The following is a 14,710-nucleotide window of genomic DNA, read 5'->3' on the forward strand; positions in this document are numbered from 1 at the left end:
TCTCATCCCTAACCCTTGACTTTCCTCGTGCAAGTTTCCGCTGAAACAGTGTTGCCTCCTGCAAGACCTTGAGGGTTGCTCTCACCCCTGTGTGGGATCAGCTCAGTGCCGTCTCTGTTCTCTGTGTTCCCACCAAACCCTCTTTCCTGCGACAGAGCACATTTTTCCAGGAGGGCAATTGGATCTGTGTCTGACTGCGTCCTCCTTGAGATTCCTGCAGACAGGGTCCAATGGCCTGTGTCTTTGCCACTGAAGCTCCAGCACCAAGGACAGAGCTAGCCCATAGTAGGTGCTCAGCGGATCTCGGTAGCTTAGGATGGAGTGAGTATGTGTGGCAAGGAATATGCAGAACGGACTTGGAGTAGGTGCTCAGTAAATACTGGTGTCTTAGGAGCGAATGATTATGCACAGGGCTTATCATGGAGGGGTACACTGAGGCCAGGAGAAGGGGAAGTCGCTTGCTCAGGCAGCCAAGTGATGGCTGGAATCGGGTTCTAGTCCAGAGCGCCCCCACTTTCCCTGAGGCCTCTGCCACCGCCTCATTCATCGCGGTCCCCTGGCACCCCCCTCTCCCGACACAGTGCCTGGCACAGACAGGACCTGATAAATGTGTATTTGTTGAAGCCATGAATGAATATGTGTGTCTGTTGGGGTGGGGAGGGGAGCTGGACCCGGCCTCCCAGGCCCGCAGCCCCCTCCCCGTGCAGGACCCAGGAATCCAAGCCGCCCTCCCTCCCCGCCCCCTGGGTCCCCTCGTCCTCCCGCTTCCGGCTTCCCAGCCAGTCTTTCCTCTTCGGGGCTCCGTGGAAAGACCCGGTTTCCGGGGGGAAGGCTTAGGCGGTGACACCGAGCCCAGCCTCCTCCACCCCCCACCACGCTCGGGCCCTCCCTCCCTCCCCGCCACCACCGTCCGCGTTTGGCCGGCCGCGGGGAAGGAAGAAAGGAGCGAAGGAGGCGGAGGTAAGAACCCTGCGCCCAGCGATCAGGGCCGAGCCCCAGGCCCTGGGCCCAGAAATCTGTGAGGCCTCGAACTGCGGCCCCAATTCTGCTGATCAGGCCTGCGGGGAACCGCAGGCTGGGCCCAGTGGGGAGATCGCCCCCCCCCCAACCTCCTTGGCCACCTAGGGCTCGGGACCCCAGCAGCCTTGGTGGGGGGCAGGCGTCCAGGGGCCTGGCCCCCAGCAGCCTCCTCCCTGGAGCATTCAGGCAGTGGAGCCCCCAGTCCCCTCCTCTCCCTTGTCTTAGGAGCCCAGCCCCCTCCCTCAATCCTCTCTGCCCCTGGGACCCAGGAATCCATACCGCTTCCCACACAGGAGTGGATCCCAGCCACCTCCCAAACCTGGGGTCCCAGGCCCCGGCGCCCACCTCCCTCAGTCCCAGGAGTGTGGCCGCCCAGCCTTCTCCTGGGCTGAGAGGCTGAGGCAGCCCTCCTACTCCTGGCCTCTCCCAGACCCCGGTCTGGGTACCCACATTCCATTTCCGGGGCCTCCCAGTGTTGAATTCCACCCCCTCCACTCGGGCACCACAGGCTGGTTCCCAGCCCCTCCCAAAACGCTCCAGCCCGGCCCCCGAGGAAGAGCGCTTGGCTCACTGTCTCCCTGTCTCCTCTCCTGTCCGTGTCTCTGGCTTGTTCCCTCTCGCTGTCTCGCTGTCTCTCCCCACCTCCACCCTGCTGAGGTTCTTCTGGTCTCTGTGTCTGCACCCTCTCTCCCCAAACCTCTTTGTTTTCTCCTCATCTCTGTCTCTGCTGGGAGTCCTCACCTCTCTCTCCTGCTGTCTCCCACCATCCTGTCTGACCGCTTCTCCTGCTGTCTGTCTTTCTGTCCCCACCTCTCTGTGTCTCTTCTGTCTTGCTGGCTCTCTCCTTTGCCTGGCTAAACACCTGACCATCTCTGCATCTCCGTCTGGCTCTCTGTCTCTGCTTCCCTGCCCACATCTCCCTTGATCCAACACCCTCCCCACAATGTCTCCTTGTCTCCCCTTTCTCCTTACAGGCATGGATCCGCAGCCCCCTCCACCCGCCCAGGGCAGCCCGCCTCACCGTGGCCGGGGCCGGGGCCGCGGCCGGGGCCGTGGCCGAGGCCGAGGCCGTGGCAGGGGGGGCGCTGGAGCCCCTCGGGCCCCCCTGCCCTGCCCCACCTGCGGCCGCCTCTTCCGCTTCCCCTACTACCTCTCCCGGCACCGGCTGAGCCACTCGGGCCTCCGACCCCACGCCTGCCCCCTGTGCCCCAAGGCCTTCCGCCGGCCTGCGCACCTCTCCCGCCACCTGCGTGGCCACGGGCCCCAACCCCCGCTGCGCTGCGCCGCCTGCCCCCGCACCTTCCCTGAGCCCGCCCAGCTCAGGCGCCACCTGGCCCAGGAGCACGCGGGCGGCGAGGTCGAGCTGGCCATCGAGAGGGCGGCCAAGGAGGCCGCGGAGACCAGCTGGGGCCCGCAGGACGCCAGCGCCGAGCAGCCGAGCACCGCGGCGGCGGGGGCCGCCGAGGAGGAGGCAGCGTGGCCCGAGACGTGGCCGGCGGGGGAGCCGGCCACGCTGGCGGCCCCCGCGAGCTCGGAGCCCCGCGAGTCGGAGGAGGAGGAGGCCGAGGCCGGGGCGGCCGAGCTGAGGGCCGAGCTGGCGCTGGCGGCCGGGCGCCAGGAGGAGAAGCAGGTCCTGCTCCAGGCCGACTGGACGCTGCTGTGCCTCCGCTGTCGCGAAGCCTTCGCCACGAAGGGCGAGCTCAAAGCGCACCCGTGTCTGCGCCCCGAGGGGGAGCAGGAGGGGGAAGGGGGCCCCCCGCCCCGCCCCAAGCGCCACCAGTGCTCCATCTGCCTCAAGGCCTTCGCCAGGCCCTGGTCGCTGTCCCGCCACCGGCTGGTCCACTCCACCGACCGCCCCTTCGTGTGCCCGGACTGCGGCCTGGCCTTCCGCCTCGCCTCCTACCTCCGCCAGCACCGCCGCGTCCACGGCGCGCTCAGCCTCCTGGCCCCGCTGCCCCCGGCGGGCAGGAAGGACGACAAGGCCTCGGGCGGACGGAACTCAGGGAAGGGGCCCGAGGGGGGCGAGGGGGCCGAGTGCGGGAGCGCCTCGGAGGGGGGAGAAGGCGGGCAGAACGGAGGCGACGCCGCCCCGGCCCGGCCCCCCGCCGGGGAGCCCCGCTTCTGGTGCCCCGAGTGCGGCAAGGGCTTCCGGCGCCGGGCGCACCTGCGACAGCACGGGGTGACCCACTCAGGGGCGCGCCCGTTCCAGTGCGTGCGCTGCCAGCGGGAGTTCAAGCGCCTGGCGGACCTGGCCCGCCACGCGCAGGTGCACGCGGGGGGCCCGGCCCCGCACCCCTGCCCGCGCTGCCCGCGCCGCTTCTCGCGCGCCTACAGCCTCCTGCGCCACCAACGCTGCCACCGCGCTGAGCTGGAGAGGGCCGCCGCCCTGCAGGCGCTCCAGGCCCAGGCCCCGCCGTCGCCCCCGCCGCCCCCGCCGCCGCCGCCAGCCGGGCAGGAGGACGAGGAAGGGCTCCCGCTGCCCGTCGCACACATCAAGGAAGAGCCGCCCTCCCCGGGGTCCCCACCCCAGTCGCCGCCAGCGGCTCCCCCTGTCTTCCTCAGCGCCTCCTGTTTCGACAGCCAGGACCACTCGGCCTTCCAGATGGAGGAAGAAGAGCTCGACAGCAAGGCTCACCTGCGCGGGTCGGGCGGCCTGGCCTCCTGACCTTCACACCCACTCTCGGCCGCTCCATTTGGCTCCCGGTTTGCCAGACGGAGGAGGGAAGTCCAAGAGCAGGCGCCTCCTCTGTCTCCCCACCCGTCCCCTTCCAGCCCTCAACACTAAGGAGGGGGGGCCCTGGACCGCCCCTCCCTCCCCATCGCCCACCCCCAGGCCCCCCGACCCTGGTTAGGAACTGCTTGCGCCAGCAGGCCTCTGAAGGCAGGACTACTCGGAAAAAAGGAGGCGGAGAATATTGGCCAGAGATATGGAGACTGGGGGTGGGGGGGGGATCCCCTGCCTGGCTGTCCCCCATGATACACACTGGACACCGTCACCTCTTTGGAACTGCCAGACGCTGGGGGTCCCCAGTGAGCAAAGGTCCATCCCTGTCCCTTTGTCTGTCTGTGAATAAATGTGAGTTCGTGAAACAGGAGAGAGTGAGGCTGTCTGTGGGGGGGGGGGGGTGGGGCTGCAGGGGGGCGCAGACCCTGAGCTTGGGTTCCAAGCAGGAAGGATCCACACACTCACATCAGGGACTGGGAGGGAGGGGCTCAGCCAGCAAGAGACTCAGGAGGAGAAACGGGAGTGAGACAACCCAGGTTACCATCCGTCCAGGCATCTTTGGGGAGCCCCAGGCACCCCCCCCTCCCTGTGTAATCTCTGCATGTATTCCTTTTTTATTTTATTTTATTTACTTATTTTGAGAGCGTCGGAGACAGCACTGGGGGGGGGGGGAAGGGCAGAGAGAAAGAGGGAGAGAGAGAATCCCAAGCAGTCTCCACACTGCCAGCACAGAGCCCAACAGGGACTCAGAAACCGTGAGATCGTGACCTGAGCGGAAACCGAGAGTCAGACGTCTAACCGACTGAGCCACCCAGGCGCCCGCTCTTCGTGCGTTCCTTCAGCAAACATCTGGCAGGCACAACGATGGGCCCCTGGGGGTGCTGGAGAGGAGAAAACCAGTGCCCCCACTATGAGGAGCTGGGATTCTAGATCTGCACCACCCAATAGAGTTTAGCCACCAGCCGCACATGGCTGTTTCTATTTAGATTTAGAACAAGTAAATACATTTGAAATAAAATAGTTACGAACGGATACAAGTTCAGCTCCTCAGTGTTCAGGAGCCCCGAGTGGCGGGCGGCTGGGTCTGCCCTGTTGGACAGCACAGATCTAGAACATTCTATCATTGCAAGAAGTTGTCTCGGGACAGAGCTGGTCCAGATAATAAACCGATCTGCTGTAGAGCACCAGATATCGTAAGGGTTTCTGAGAAAACCACGTGGCGCTGTGATGAGTGAGCATCTCACCCTCTGGTGAGATGACCTTTGACCTGAATGAAGAACCGGGTGGAGGGAACAGCAGGGACAAATGCTGTGAGGTGGGTTGGTGCTGCATGTTTGAGAAACCACAAGGAATTGGGGGTTGGTGGGGGAAGTGTCATTTTCTGCAAACTTTCTAATGTTTCCCCCCCCCACACACACACACATACCCATTTGTTTGGGTCTTGAGTAGAGGGGGAAGGGTGTGTCCAAGCCAATCTTCTTTAAACCCCTTCCCTTTCCTTCTGTTGACATCCTGCCTTCCTCTAGCACCTTCAGTGGCTCTCTCTTGCCCTTTGCAAACAATGATATCGTCCACTTAGGCATCTTTATGCCTGTAAGGCCAGGAAAAGAGGGGTGAGATCATCCTGGTTTTCCAGGGCAACAAACGGAGGCTTTGGGAGGGAAGGTCATGCCCTGGTGTGACGGAAACACCAGGCAGGAGCAGGCAGGAGGGAGGGAAGCCAGAAGGATGGAGGTTGAGGGTCTAGGAAGGGAGATAACTGACTCAGAGCTGTGCAGAATTCCCCCCTTGTGAAAGATTTAACACATCTTGGCTGAGCCCTTGGAACAGTGCCTGGCACATAGTAGGCATTCAACAAAGGTCATCTGTTTGATTGTCACTGCACCACCCAGGCCTGGATGCTAGGAGCAGAGTGATGAGTGAGACCACCTGGGCATCAGCCTCATGGAACTGAAGACCAGCAGACGACGTGGACAATAATGAAATATTGGCACAAATAAATCAGGGTTCCCAAATGAGACAGTTCTCCAACCAACTAGATCCTGCAACTAAGCCTCAGGTGTGAGCAGCTGGGGAGCTGGGATGTGCGTTCATGACATCAAAGCTACTTCCCTCCCCAGGAACCTTCAGCGACTCCCTATTACTGCATCCAAACAGGGGCTACCATTTAGCGAGCACCTACAAGGGCCAGACACCTTTTCAGCACAACCACACTGATACAGCTCATTGATGGAGGGGGTTATATAGCCCCCTTTACAGAAGAGGCAAACAGGATTAAAGTGAAGTCATTTGTCCTACTTTGGAAATCACCACCATGAATTGAGTCCTTTGTATTCAACGGGGTACTTTGTGGAAAAGGCTGAAAAACAGTGGGTGCCACCAGGGAGGGAAGTCATTGCTGTCGTTGCTTTGTTGTTTTCCCAGGCTGGTATAGACACGATCTCAGGGAATCCTCACCACTCCATTGGGAATTAGGAAACATCCTTACCCTTTTCTAGGGGCAAAACAACATTCAGAGAGGGGAGTCCCTTGTCCAAAATCTCATAGCTAGGAAATAGCGGGCACGGAATTTGAACCCAGCCTGGACCAGCTCTACACCCTGAACACCCTTAACCAGGCCGACATAACCCTTAGGATCAGCGCCCAGGCACACGATCCCCTCCTTACATGCATCCCGGTCTCCAGGCCCCAAGGCATCATACCCCCACCCCTCCGTGGGTTTGCCTACCACCCTCCTCCTCTCCCCCCATCCCCACTTACTCTGCCTTGAGGATCTGCTGTATTGGAGAGAAACATTCCTAGAAGAAAATACAGAATTTAGGGTGAGAAAAGTTCCCTAAAGCTGAAGCCCAGGTCTCCCACTTTGCAGACGAGAAAACTGATATGTGGGACACGCACAGAAAACGATAGAACACGCGCATGGTTACTATTCTTGGGGGGTGATAGTACTGCTGTTCATGAATCAAACCCTGTAGGCTACTCGTTCCTTGCGCTGAGCAGTTTGCACACGTGACCTCAATCACATGTGTTCATAATCATACAAACACATTTCTTGGGTATTTACCCTACGTCTCATTTAATCTTTACAACACCATCAATAGGTACACACTGTTATGGGCTCCAAGTTTTTTCTTTTTAAATTTTTAAATGTTTATTTTTGACAGAGAGAGAGAGAGAGACAGAGGGCGAGCAGGGAAGGGGCAGAGAGAGAGGGAGACACAGAATCCGAAGCAGGTTCCAGGCTCTGAGCCATCAGCACAGAGCCCTACGCAGGGCTCAAACCCAGGAACTGAGAGGTCATGACCTGAGCCGAAGCCAGACGCTCTCCAATTTTTTTTTTCTTAAACAGCTTTATTGAGATATCTTCCCCTCCCTCCCCCACTGCATAGAATTTGCTCATGTTAAGTGCACAACTCAATGACTTTTAGTAAGTTTACAGGATTGTGCAACTATCACCAAAATCAAATGATAGAGCATATCCAGCATCCCCAAAAGATCTCCTGTGCCCGGTAACAGTCACTTCCCATCCCCACTCCCAGCCCCAGGCAACCATGAATCTACTTTCTGTCTTAACAGATTCGCCTTTCCTGGGCAGTTCCTATCAATGGGTCATACAATAGGTGGCCTCCCATGTCTGGCTTCTTTCACTCAGCATACTGTCTTTACGGTTCGTCCACACTGCACATTTTACCAGTACTTCATTCTCTTTATGGCTGAGTAACGTCCCCTTGCAGGGCATATCGCATTGTGTTCGGCCATTCATCTGCTGATGGACACCTGGGTCGTGTCTGCTCTTCGCCTGTTATGAATAGTCCCACTGGGAACACATGGGACGACCCTTCCTGCGGACATGGGTTTTGTTCTCTTGGGCACACTCCCAGGAGCAGAATTGTTAGGCTGTGTGAAAAGCTCATGATACACTTTTTAAGAAACTGTCAGAACTGTTTCCCAAAGCGGCCACACCACTTACATCCCATCAGGGAGATATGAGGGTTCCCCATGGGGGCTCCATTATCCGGAGAAGGAAGCTCAGTGAACTGACACGCCCGGGGTCTCTTGGCTGGTAAGGAGCCGATCTGGGTACATCTCCAAGCATTGCAATGACAAAGCCTGTGCTCTTAGCCCTTATACAAAGATTCATTCTTACCCTGTTCATTCGTTCATTCATTCATTCATTCATTCATCCTAAAACTCTTTTTTAAATATTTATTTATTTTGGGGGAAGAGAGAGAGGGTGGGGAGGGGTAGAGAGAGAGGGGGGGGAGGGATATGGAGAATCTGAAGCAAACTCATGCTGTCATTGTAGAGCCTGACGCCGGGATAGAACCCTTGAACTGAGGGATCATGACCTGAGCAAAGTCGGATACTTAACCGACTGAGACACCCAGGTGCCCCCATCTTAAAACTCTTGGCTCTGTGCAAAGTACTGGGCTCTAGGTGGGGAAAACATCAGACAAGGTTACGTTTTGGCAAGAAGCACAGATTGACCAATACACGTAGGTCACGGATTCAACGGGTATTTACTGAGCCCCCACTATGTGCTGGGCACTGTCCTAGGTGCTGATCACTCCCGGGTTAATGAAACCGACCCAAATCCCTGCCTACATGGGGCTTCCATGGTAGTGGCAGGAGACAGACACAAAGCCAAACAAAGAAGGTAAACTATACAAAACATCTTAGTGGACACCTGGGTGGCTCAGTCGGTGAAGAATCCAACTATGGGTTTCAGCTCAGGTCATGATCTGGCAGCTCATGAGATCGAGCCCCACATCAGGCTCTGTGCTGACTGTGCAGAACCTGCGTGGGATTCTCTTCCTCCCTCTCTCGGGCGCTCTCCCTCTCTCTCTCAAAATAAATATATAAACTTTTTTAAAATAAAAAAAAATCTTAGGAGGGGACACATGGTGTGGAGCAAGGTGTGGGATGGGGGAGGCATTGGAGCAGGAACTGAAGGAGATGAGTCCCAGGAAGGGGCACAGCTGGTGCAAAGGCTCTAGGCAGGAAGGTGTCTGATGTGTTCAGGGAGCACAGAGGCCATCAGGAAGGAGAGAGAAGGAGGGAGACAGGGGGAAGAAATCAGGGAGAATCGGGGGGTCCAGATCTGGTAGAGAAACCATGAAGAGTCTGATTTCTACTCCACGTGACATGGGAAGAGAGTCCTGGGGGGTGGGGATCATGTGGAGGCTGGCACAAGTTGACTTCACTTTAGACTTTTAACAGTGGGAAAGAATTTTTTTAATTTTTTTAATGTTTATTTATTTTTGAGAGGGAGGGAGAGAGAGAGAGAGAGAGAGAGCATGAGAAGGGAGGGGCAGAGAGAAAGACACACACACACAAACACAGAATCCGAAGGAGGCTCCAGGCTCTGAGCTGTCAGCACTAGAGCCCGATGTGAGGCTTGAACTGGTGAACCGTGAGATCATGATCTGAGCTGAAGTTGGATGCTTAACTGACTGAGCCACTCAGGCGCCCTTAAAAAAAAATTTTTTTTTTTAAACTAAACTCTATGCCTATATAGAGCTCAAACTCAGGACCCTGTTATTAAGAGTCAGATGCTTCACCGACAGCCAGCCAGGTGCTCCAACATTTGAAAATCTTAAAACACATAGAAAATGGAAAAAATTGGGTGCTTGGGCGGCTCAGTCGGTGGAGAGTCTGATTTTTGATTTTGGCTCAGGTCATGATCCCAGGGTCATGGGATCAAGCCCTGTACTGGATTCTGTGCTGAGCACGGAGTCTGCTTAGGATTCTCTCTCCCTCTGCCCCTCTCCCCTGCTCGCTCACACTGTCTCTAAAATAAATAAAATGGAAAAAAAAGTGGAAAGAATTAGAAAGTAAATACATACGCTAACCCAAGAGAGTCTACAATGAGCATTTTGCTCTATTTGCTTCATGTCCTATCCATCTATCCTTTCATTTGTCCGTCCAGCAATCTATCCAACATTCATCTTTTTAAAATTTAATACACTTTCCTTTGGTGAGCAGTTTTACGTTTCCAGAAAAATTGAGTGGAAATTACAGACAGATCCCGTATATCTGCCTTTAAAAAAAAATCATTTCAAAGCAATTTGCAAATATTAGTTCATATCACCGCCTAAACACTGCGGCGGCATGCATATTGTAACAAGATATCAAATATTTGTTTAGGCTTCTTGTCCTTGGTAAAAATTTAAATACGGTGAAATGCATGCATTTTCCGTGTTACCATTTGATAAATGTTGGGGAATACGTACCCCCTGAATGGCACAGACTCCTCTCCTGATTTAACAGATTCCCTCTGGCTTCTGTTTGGAGAATTAACTAGTGAGGAGGGGGGCAAAGGTTCTGTTAAGCCCACCTGGTTTGCGTTTTAAATAAGCTTTCCTTGGGGCACCTGGGTGGCTCAGTCGGTTAAGCTTCCAACTTCGGCTCAGGTCATGATCTCACGGTTTGTGGGTTCGAGCCCCACGTCAGGCTCTGTGCTGACAGCTCGGAGCCTGGCGCCTGCTTCGGATTCTGTGTCTCCCTCTCTGTCTGCCCCTCCCCTGCTCATGTTCTGTCTCCCATCACTCTTTCTCAAAAAATGAATAAAAAACATTAAAAATAAATAATCTTTTCTTTTTAGAACAGTTTTCGGTTTCACAGAATTTGTAGTGATAGTACGGGGACTTCCCATGTGTCCCCGAGTCAGGGCCCCCTCGCGCTACCCTCTCCCGTTACCACAGCGCAGCTCTCAAAACCCAGGAACCAAAGCCACTAGACTGCTGTCAACCAAACGCGAGGCGTTACTCGCATTTAGCTCACTTTCCCTTGATGCCCCTTTTCTGTTCCAGGACCCCACCCGGGGTACCGCCCGGCCTCTGTCATGCCTTCTCAAGTCTCCGCTGGTCTGTGATCATTTCCCAAACTTGCCTTGGGTTTTGAGGACTTTGACCGCTTTGGGGCGTCCTGGGGAGAAACCCGAAGCCAGCCGGCTAAGTGCTTTTCTCAGCACGTCCTCTCAGAGGGGGCGGTGTGGGGGGAGGGGGAGCACGTGGATCCATTTGACTGACCACGGATGGTGCCGCCCTGGTCACCTGGCAGACAGGGACGTGTGCTGATTGCCAGGTGTCTTCACTGTAAAGCGACCCCTCCCCCTTTCACTCTGCACAAGTCATGGAGCACAGCCCACATGGAGGGGAGGAGAGAGGAGGGAAGGGGAGGGGAGGGGAGGGAGAAGCATCCAGATACAGTTTTGAAGACTGTTCTCCTTCCCCTATTTATTTATTTATTTACTTATTTGTATCCATATGCACTCAGGGATGTTTATGCTTACACTCCCATACAATGTTACTTATTTCATATAAATGTATATTATGGTCCCATACAACATTGAGATCCACCTGTATCAATGCCATCGAGAGAGAATAAAGCAGGGCCGCCTGGAGGGGCTCAGTCGATTGAGCTTCCGACTTCGGCTCAGGTCATGATCTCGTGGCTCATGGGTTCGGGCCCTGCATCCGGTTCCGTGCTGACGGCTCAGAGCCCGGAGCCTGCTTCCGATTCTGTGTCTCCCTCTCTCTCTTTCTCTCTCTCTCTCTCAAAAATAAATAAACATTTAAAAGAGAGAGAGAAAGAATAAGGCGGTGCTGCTGGAGAAGCAGGGGCTTCTGGCTCAAGCTGTGACTTTGGCTTAGTGGTCCTGGAGGGCTTCCGAGGAGGGGCACTTTGAGATGTGGTCCATAGGAGTGAGGGGACCCAGCACATGAGTCGGGAGCAGGGACGCCCTCCCCTTGCAGAGGGGCTCTGAGGCTCCCAGGCTCCAAGCTGCCGACCCACAGGCATCCAGGACCGCGGAGGCTCTGCCTTCCTCCGGGCACCAAGCCCACGGTGGGCGGTTTCCACTGCCTGCTCCCGGCCTCCTGGGGGGCGGTTTGGAATTCAGCCCCAGAGGCCAAGTCCGGGCTCTTCCTGGGCCCCTTATCTCACCACGCCCAGCACTGTGCCTGGCACAGACCTGCGCCACACACATATTTGCTGCCACTCGCCCAGCTTCCCGAGCCCCGGCCGCCCTCCTTTCCCACCGCTGGGGCCGTGCCCAACTTGTGCCCTCCTCCCGCCTCAGCTCTGTTGTCTCAAGGAGGTGGGGGGTGGGGTGGCGGGGGGAAGAGAGGCGCTGCCGGCACCAGACCAGACGTGGAGCCAGGGAGAGAGAAGTGACCCACCCAAGGTCACCGGGAGGGGGGGTGCCAGAGAGAGAAAGCGAGTCCTCCCAGACTGGCCGCCTCCAGACTTCTAGTATCAGGGTAACAATTGTAGCTACTATTTACTATCACGCCCATTCTCCAGTGCACTGGCTGCTCTTTTCCCCGAAACAGCTCTGCAGGCTCGCGGCACCTGCCAGCCTTCCCATCTCGCGGCCTTGGATGGACACTTCTCTTTGCCTGGGATGACTCCCTTGTCTTTCCCTTTATGCTTCCCCGAGGAGGCCCTCCCTACCTCCTCCCGTCTCCACCGATCCCTCATTGTAGGGCAGAATTCTCAGATGGCTCCCAAGATTCCTGCTCCCCCCCCACCCCCACCCCGGGGCACACACGCCTCCTCCCCAAGCTCACATAGGTGCTGCTGTGAAGGGCACACTGCACGTGGTGTTAAGATTCCAAATCAGACAACGTGCATGCACCTGGAGGGCGTTATGCTCCGTGAAATAAGTCAGGCAGAGCAAGACAGGTGATGGCACTCATATGTGGGACCTAAAAAACAAAACAAAACAGAACAGAAAGAGACTCATGAACACAGAGAAGAAACCGCTGGCTGCCAGGGGGCAGGGCGGCGGAGGGACGGGAGAAATAGATAAAAGGAATAAGAGGTACAAACAGATAAAAGTCACAGGGATGAACGGGGCACCTGGGTGGCTCAGTCAGTTAAGCGTCTGACTTCAGCTCAGGTCATGATCTCATGGTTCATGGGTTTGAGCCCTGCATCAGGCTCTGCGCTGTCAGTGCAGAGCCTGCTTGGGATTCTCTCCCTTCTCCTTCCCTCCCCCACTTGCTCTCTCTCTCCTTCAAAATAAATAAACTTAAAAAAGAAAAAAGCTAGGGAGATGATCTTTGGTGGGCCTGGCTTAATCAGCCGACCCCATAAAACGGATGGAGAAAAGATTCAGAGCGTGAGGGGGAATTCAACAAGAGGGAGATGCTCCGTTCCTAGCTTTGAGGGAGGGGGGGACGCCACCCCAGGGAATGCAAGCAGCCTCCGAGAACTGAGAGTGGGTTCTGCCCAACAAGCAGCAAGGAAATGAGACTCTCACAGTTTTCCCTGAGCAGAGAACCTAGTCATTGGTGCCTCAGCTTCCTTTTTTAAAAAAATTTTAAAAAGATTTATTTACTTTTGAGAGAGTCGGAGAGCGACCAGGTGAGGTGCAGAGAGAGAGGGAAACATAGAATTTAAAGCAGGCTCCAGGCTCTGAGCGGTCAGCACAGAGCCCAATGCAGGGCTCGAACCCACGAACCACAAGATCATGACCTGAGCCACTCAGGCGCCCCCTGGTGCCTCGGCTTCTGACTCACAGGCGCTAGGAGCTGATGGGGAGGGGGTTGGTTCTTTGAAACCGCTACGTTTGTGGTCATTTGCTACACAGCAGAGCCAACAAATGTGATCTGTTTTGTTTCCTTGATGGTACTCACTGTCTAAAGTCGGTCGGTTTCTTTAATTGTTTAATTGTTTCAAATACGTCCATCTGGCTGTAGCAGTTTGCCAGGGCCACTGCAACAAAGCATCGGGGCCAGTGCAACAAAGCATCGCAAGCCAGGTGGCTTCAAACAACAGAAATGTATCCTCTCTCACAGTTGCGGTTAGAAGCCCAAGAGGGAGCAAGGCTGAGCTCCCTCTGAAACCCGCAGGGAGATCCTTCCTCGCCTCTGCCTGGCTCCTGGTGGTTTGCCAGCCATCTGTGGCTTGTAGACTCATCACTTTTGTACCCCACCTGCAGCTCCACGTGCCGGTGGCCTCACATGACCGTCTTCCCACCGTGTTCTGGGGGGAAATTGTGGAGGAAACCGCCCGACTCCCTTATGACCTCCCCTTAACGAACTGCATCCTTGGTGATCCTATTTGCAAATGTGGTCACTTTCCGAGGTACTGGGGGCTCAACCCACGTGTTTTGTTTTGTTTTGTTTGTTTTTTGGTGGGGGGCACAATTTGATCCCCAGCGCCAGCCCTGTCCGCATGTGCAGTCTACCAGCGTGCAGATCTTGGCTGGGTATCACTGGCTTCCTAGAGCCTAGGGTATCGCCTGGTGCAAAGCAGGCACTTAAGTTTGTTGTTGTTCTTTGGTACATCATCTGACGAACTATTTCTCAGCGACTCTCTCCACATCTTTTGGGTGAGGATAAGGCCACCACCCTCACTGTTTTCTCCTCATTTACTAATTCGTTTGGTTTACAAATTGGCCACCCACCACCCCTCGCTAGAATGTAAAGGTGCCCGTGTGGCTCATCACTGGGTCCCCGGCACCCAGCACAGTGCCTGACACACAGTAGATACACAGCAAATAGCTGTTCGACAAATGACCTGAGGCTGTAACTCACCCCACCGCCACTTTGCAGAGGGGGAAACTGAGGCTTAGAAAGGGGACGTGAGTTGTTCAAGGTCACTCAGTGCCAAACTGGCGGCAGACCTTACTGTCACTTGCCCCCTACCTTCCAAATCACCTTCCACCAGTGATGCTTCCCGTTGGCTGAGCCTGAGCAGAAGCCCACCTGGTCCGGTCAGAAGGGCTCACCTGGACAGAGAGGAGACAGGTGGACGGAGGGGAGGTAGGCAGCACACGCGATCGCCTTCTGTGGGAGAATCTGTCAGGAACGATACACCCACAGGAGGAGTCCTCAAGCGTGGGGCTCCCACATTCACTCAGGTCTTTCACCCCAGTCGCCGGAAGGGTGAGCTACATGCCCAGCAGCAGAGCCCGGGGGTGGGGGTGGGGGGCCTGTTTCCCCACATCCTCAA

At 56.0% G+C, this 14,710-nt stretch overlaps 1 protein-coding gene and 1 long non-coding RNA gene across 2 annotated transcripts; one reads left to right on the forward strand and one right to left on the reverse strand.

Moving 5' to 3' along the window:
* The first annotated feature begins 843 nt into the window (after positions 1-843).
* Positions 844-4,115, forward strand: ZNF579 (zinc finger protein 579). The gene is made up of 2 exons (XM_019437901.2): positions 844-960; positions 1,995-4,115. The coding sequence occupies exon 2, from the start codon at positions 1,997-1,999 to the stop codon at positions 3,683-3,685; it is 1,689 nt and encodes a 562-aa protein (XP_019293446.1). The 5' UTR covers positions 844-960; positions 1,995-1,996; the 3' UTR covers positions 3,686-4,115.
* Positions 4,116-10,426: 6,311 nt separating this feature from the next.
* Positions 10,427-14,623, reverse strand: LOC109259915 (uncharacterized). The gene is made up of 3 exons (XR_008423307.1): positions 14,487-14,623; positions 12,319-12,456; positions 10,427-10,800 (listed from the first exon to the last, which is right to left on the reverse strand). It is a non-coding gene; the product is annotated as an uncharacterized LOC109259915 (long non-coding RNA).
* Between the last annotated feature and the right edge of the window lie 87 nt (positions 14,624-14,710).

Source organism: Panthera pardus, unplaced genomic scaffold (genome assembly GCF_024362965.1).
Source record: "Panthera pardus isolate Hobbes unplaced genomic scaffold, ASM2436296v1 HiC_scaffold_18, whole genome shotgun sequence".
NCBI classification, from domain to species: Eukaryota; Metazoa; Chordata; class Mammalia; order Carnivora; family Felidae; genus Panthera; species Panthera pardus.

Excerpts from the sequence above, each read along its gene's own strand:
- ZNF579 (XM_019437901.2), top strand. The coding sequence starts at position 1,997 with ATGGATCCGCAGCCCCCTCCACCCGCCCAGGGCAGCCCGCCTCACCGT.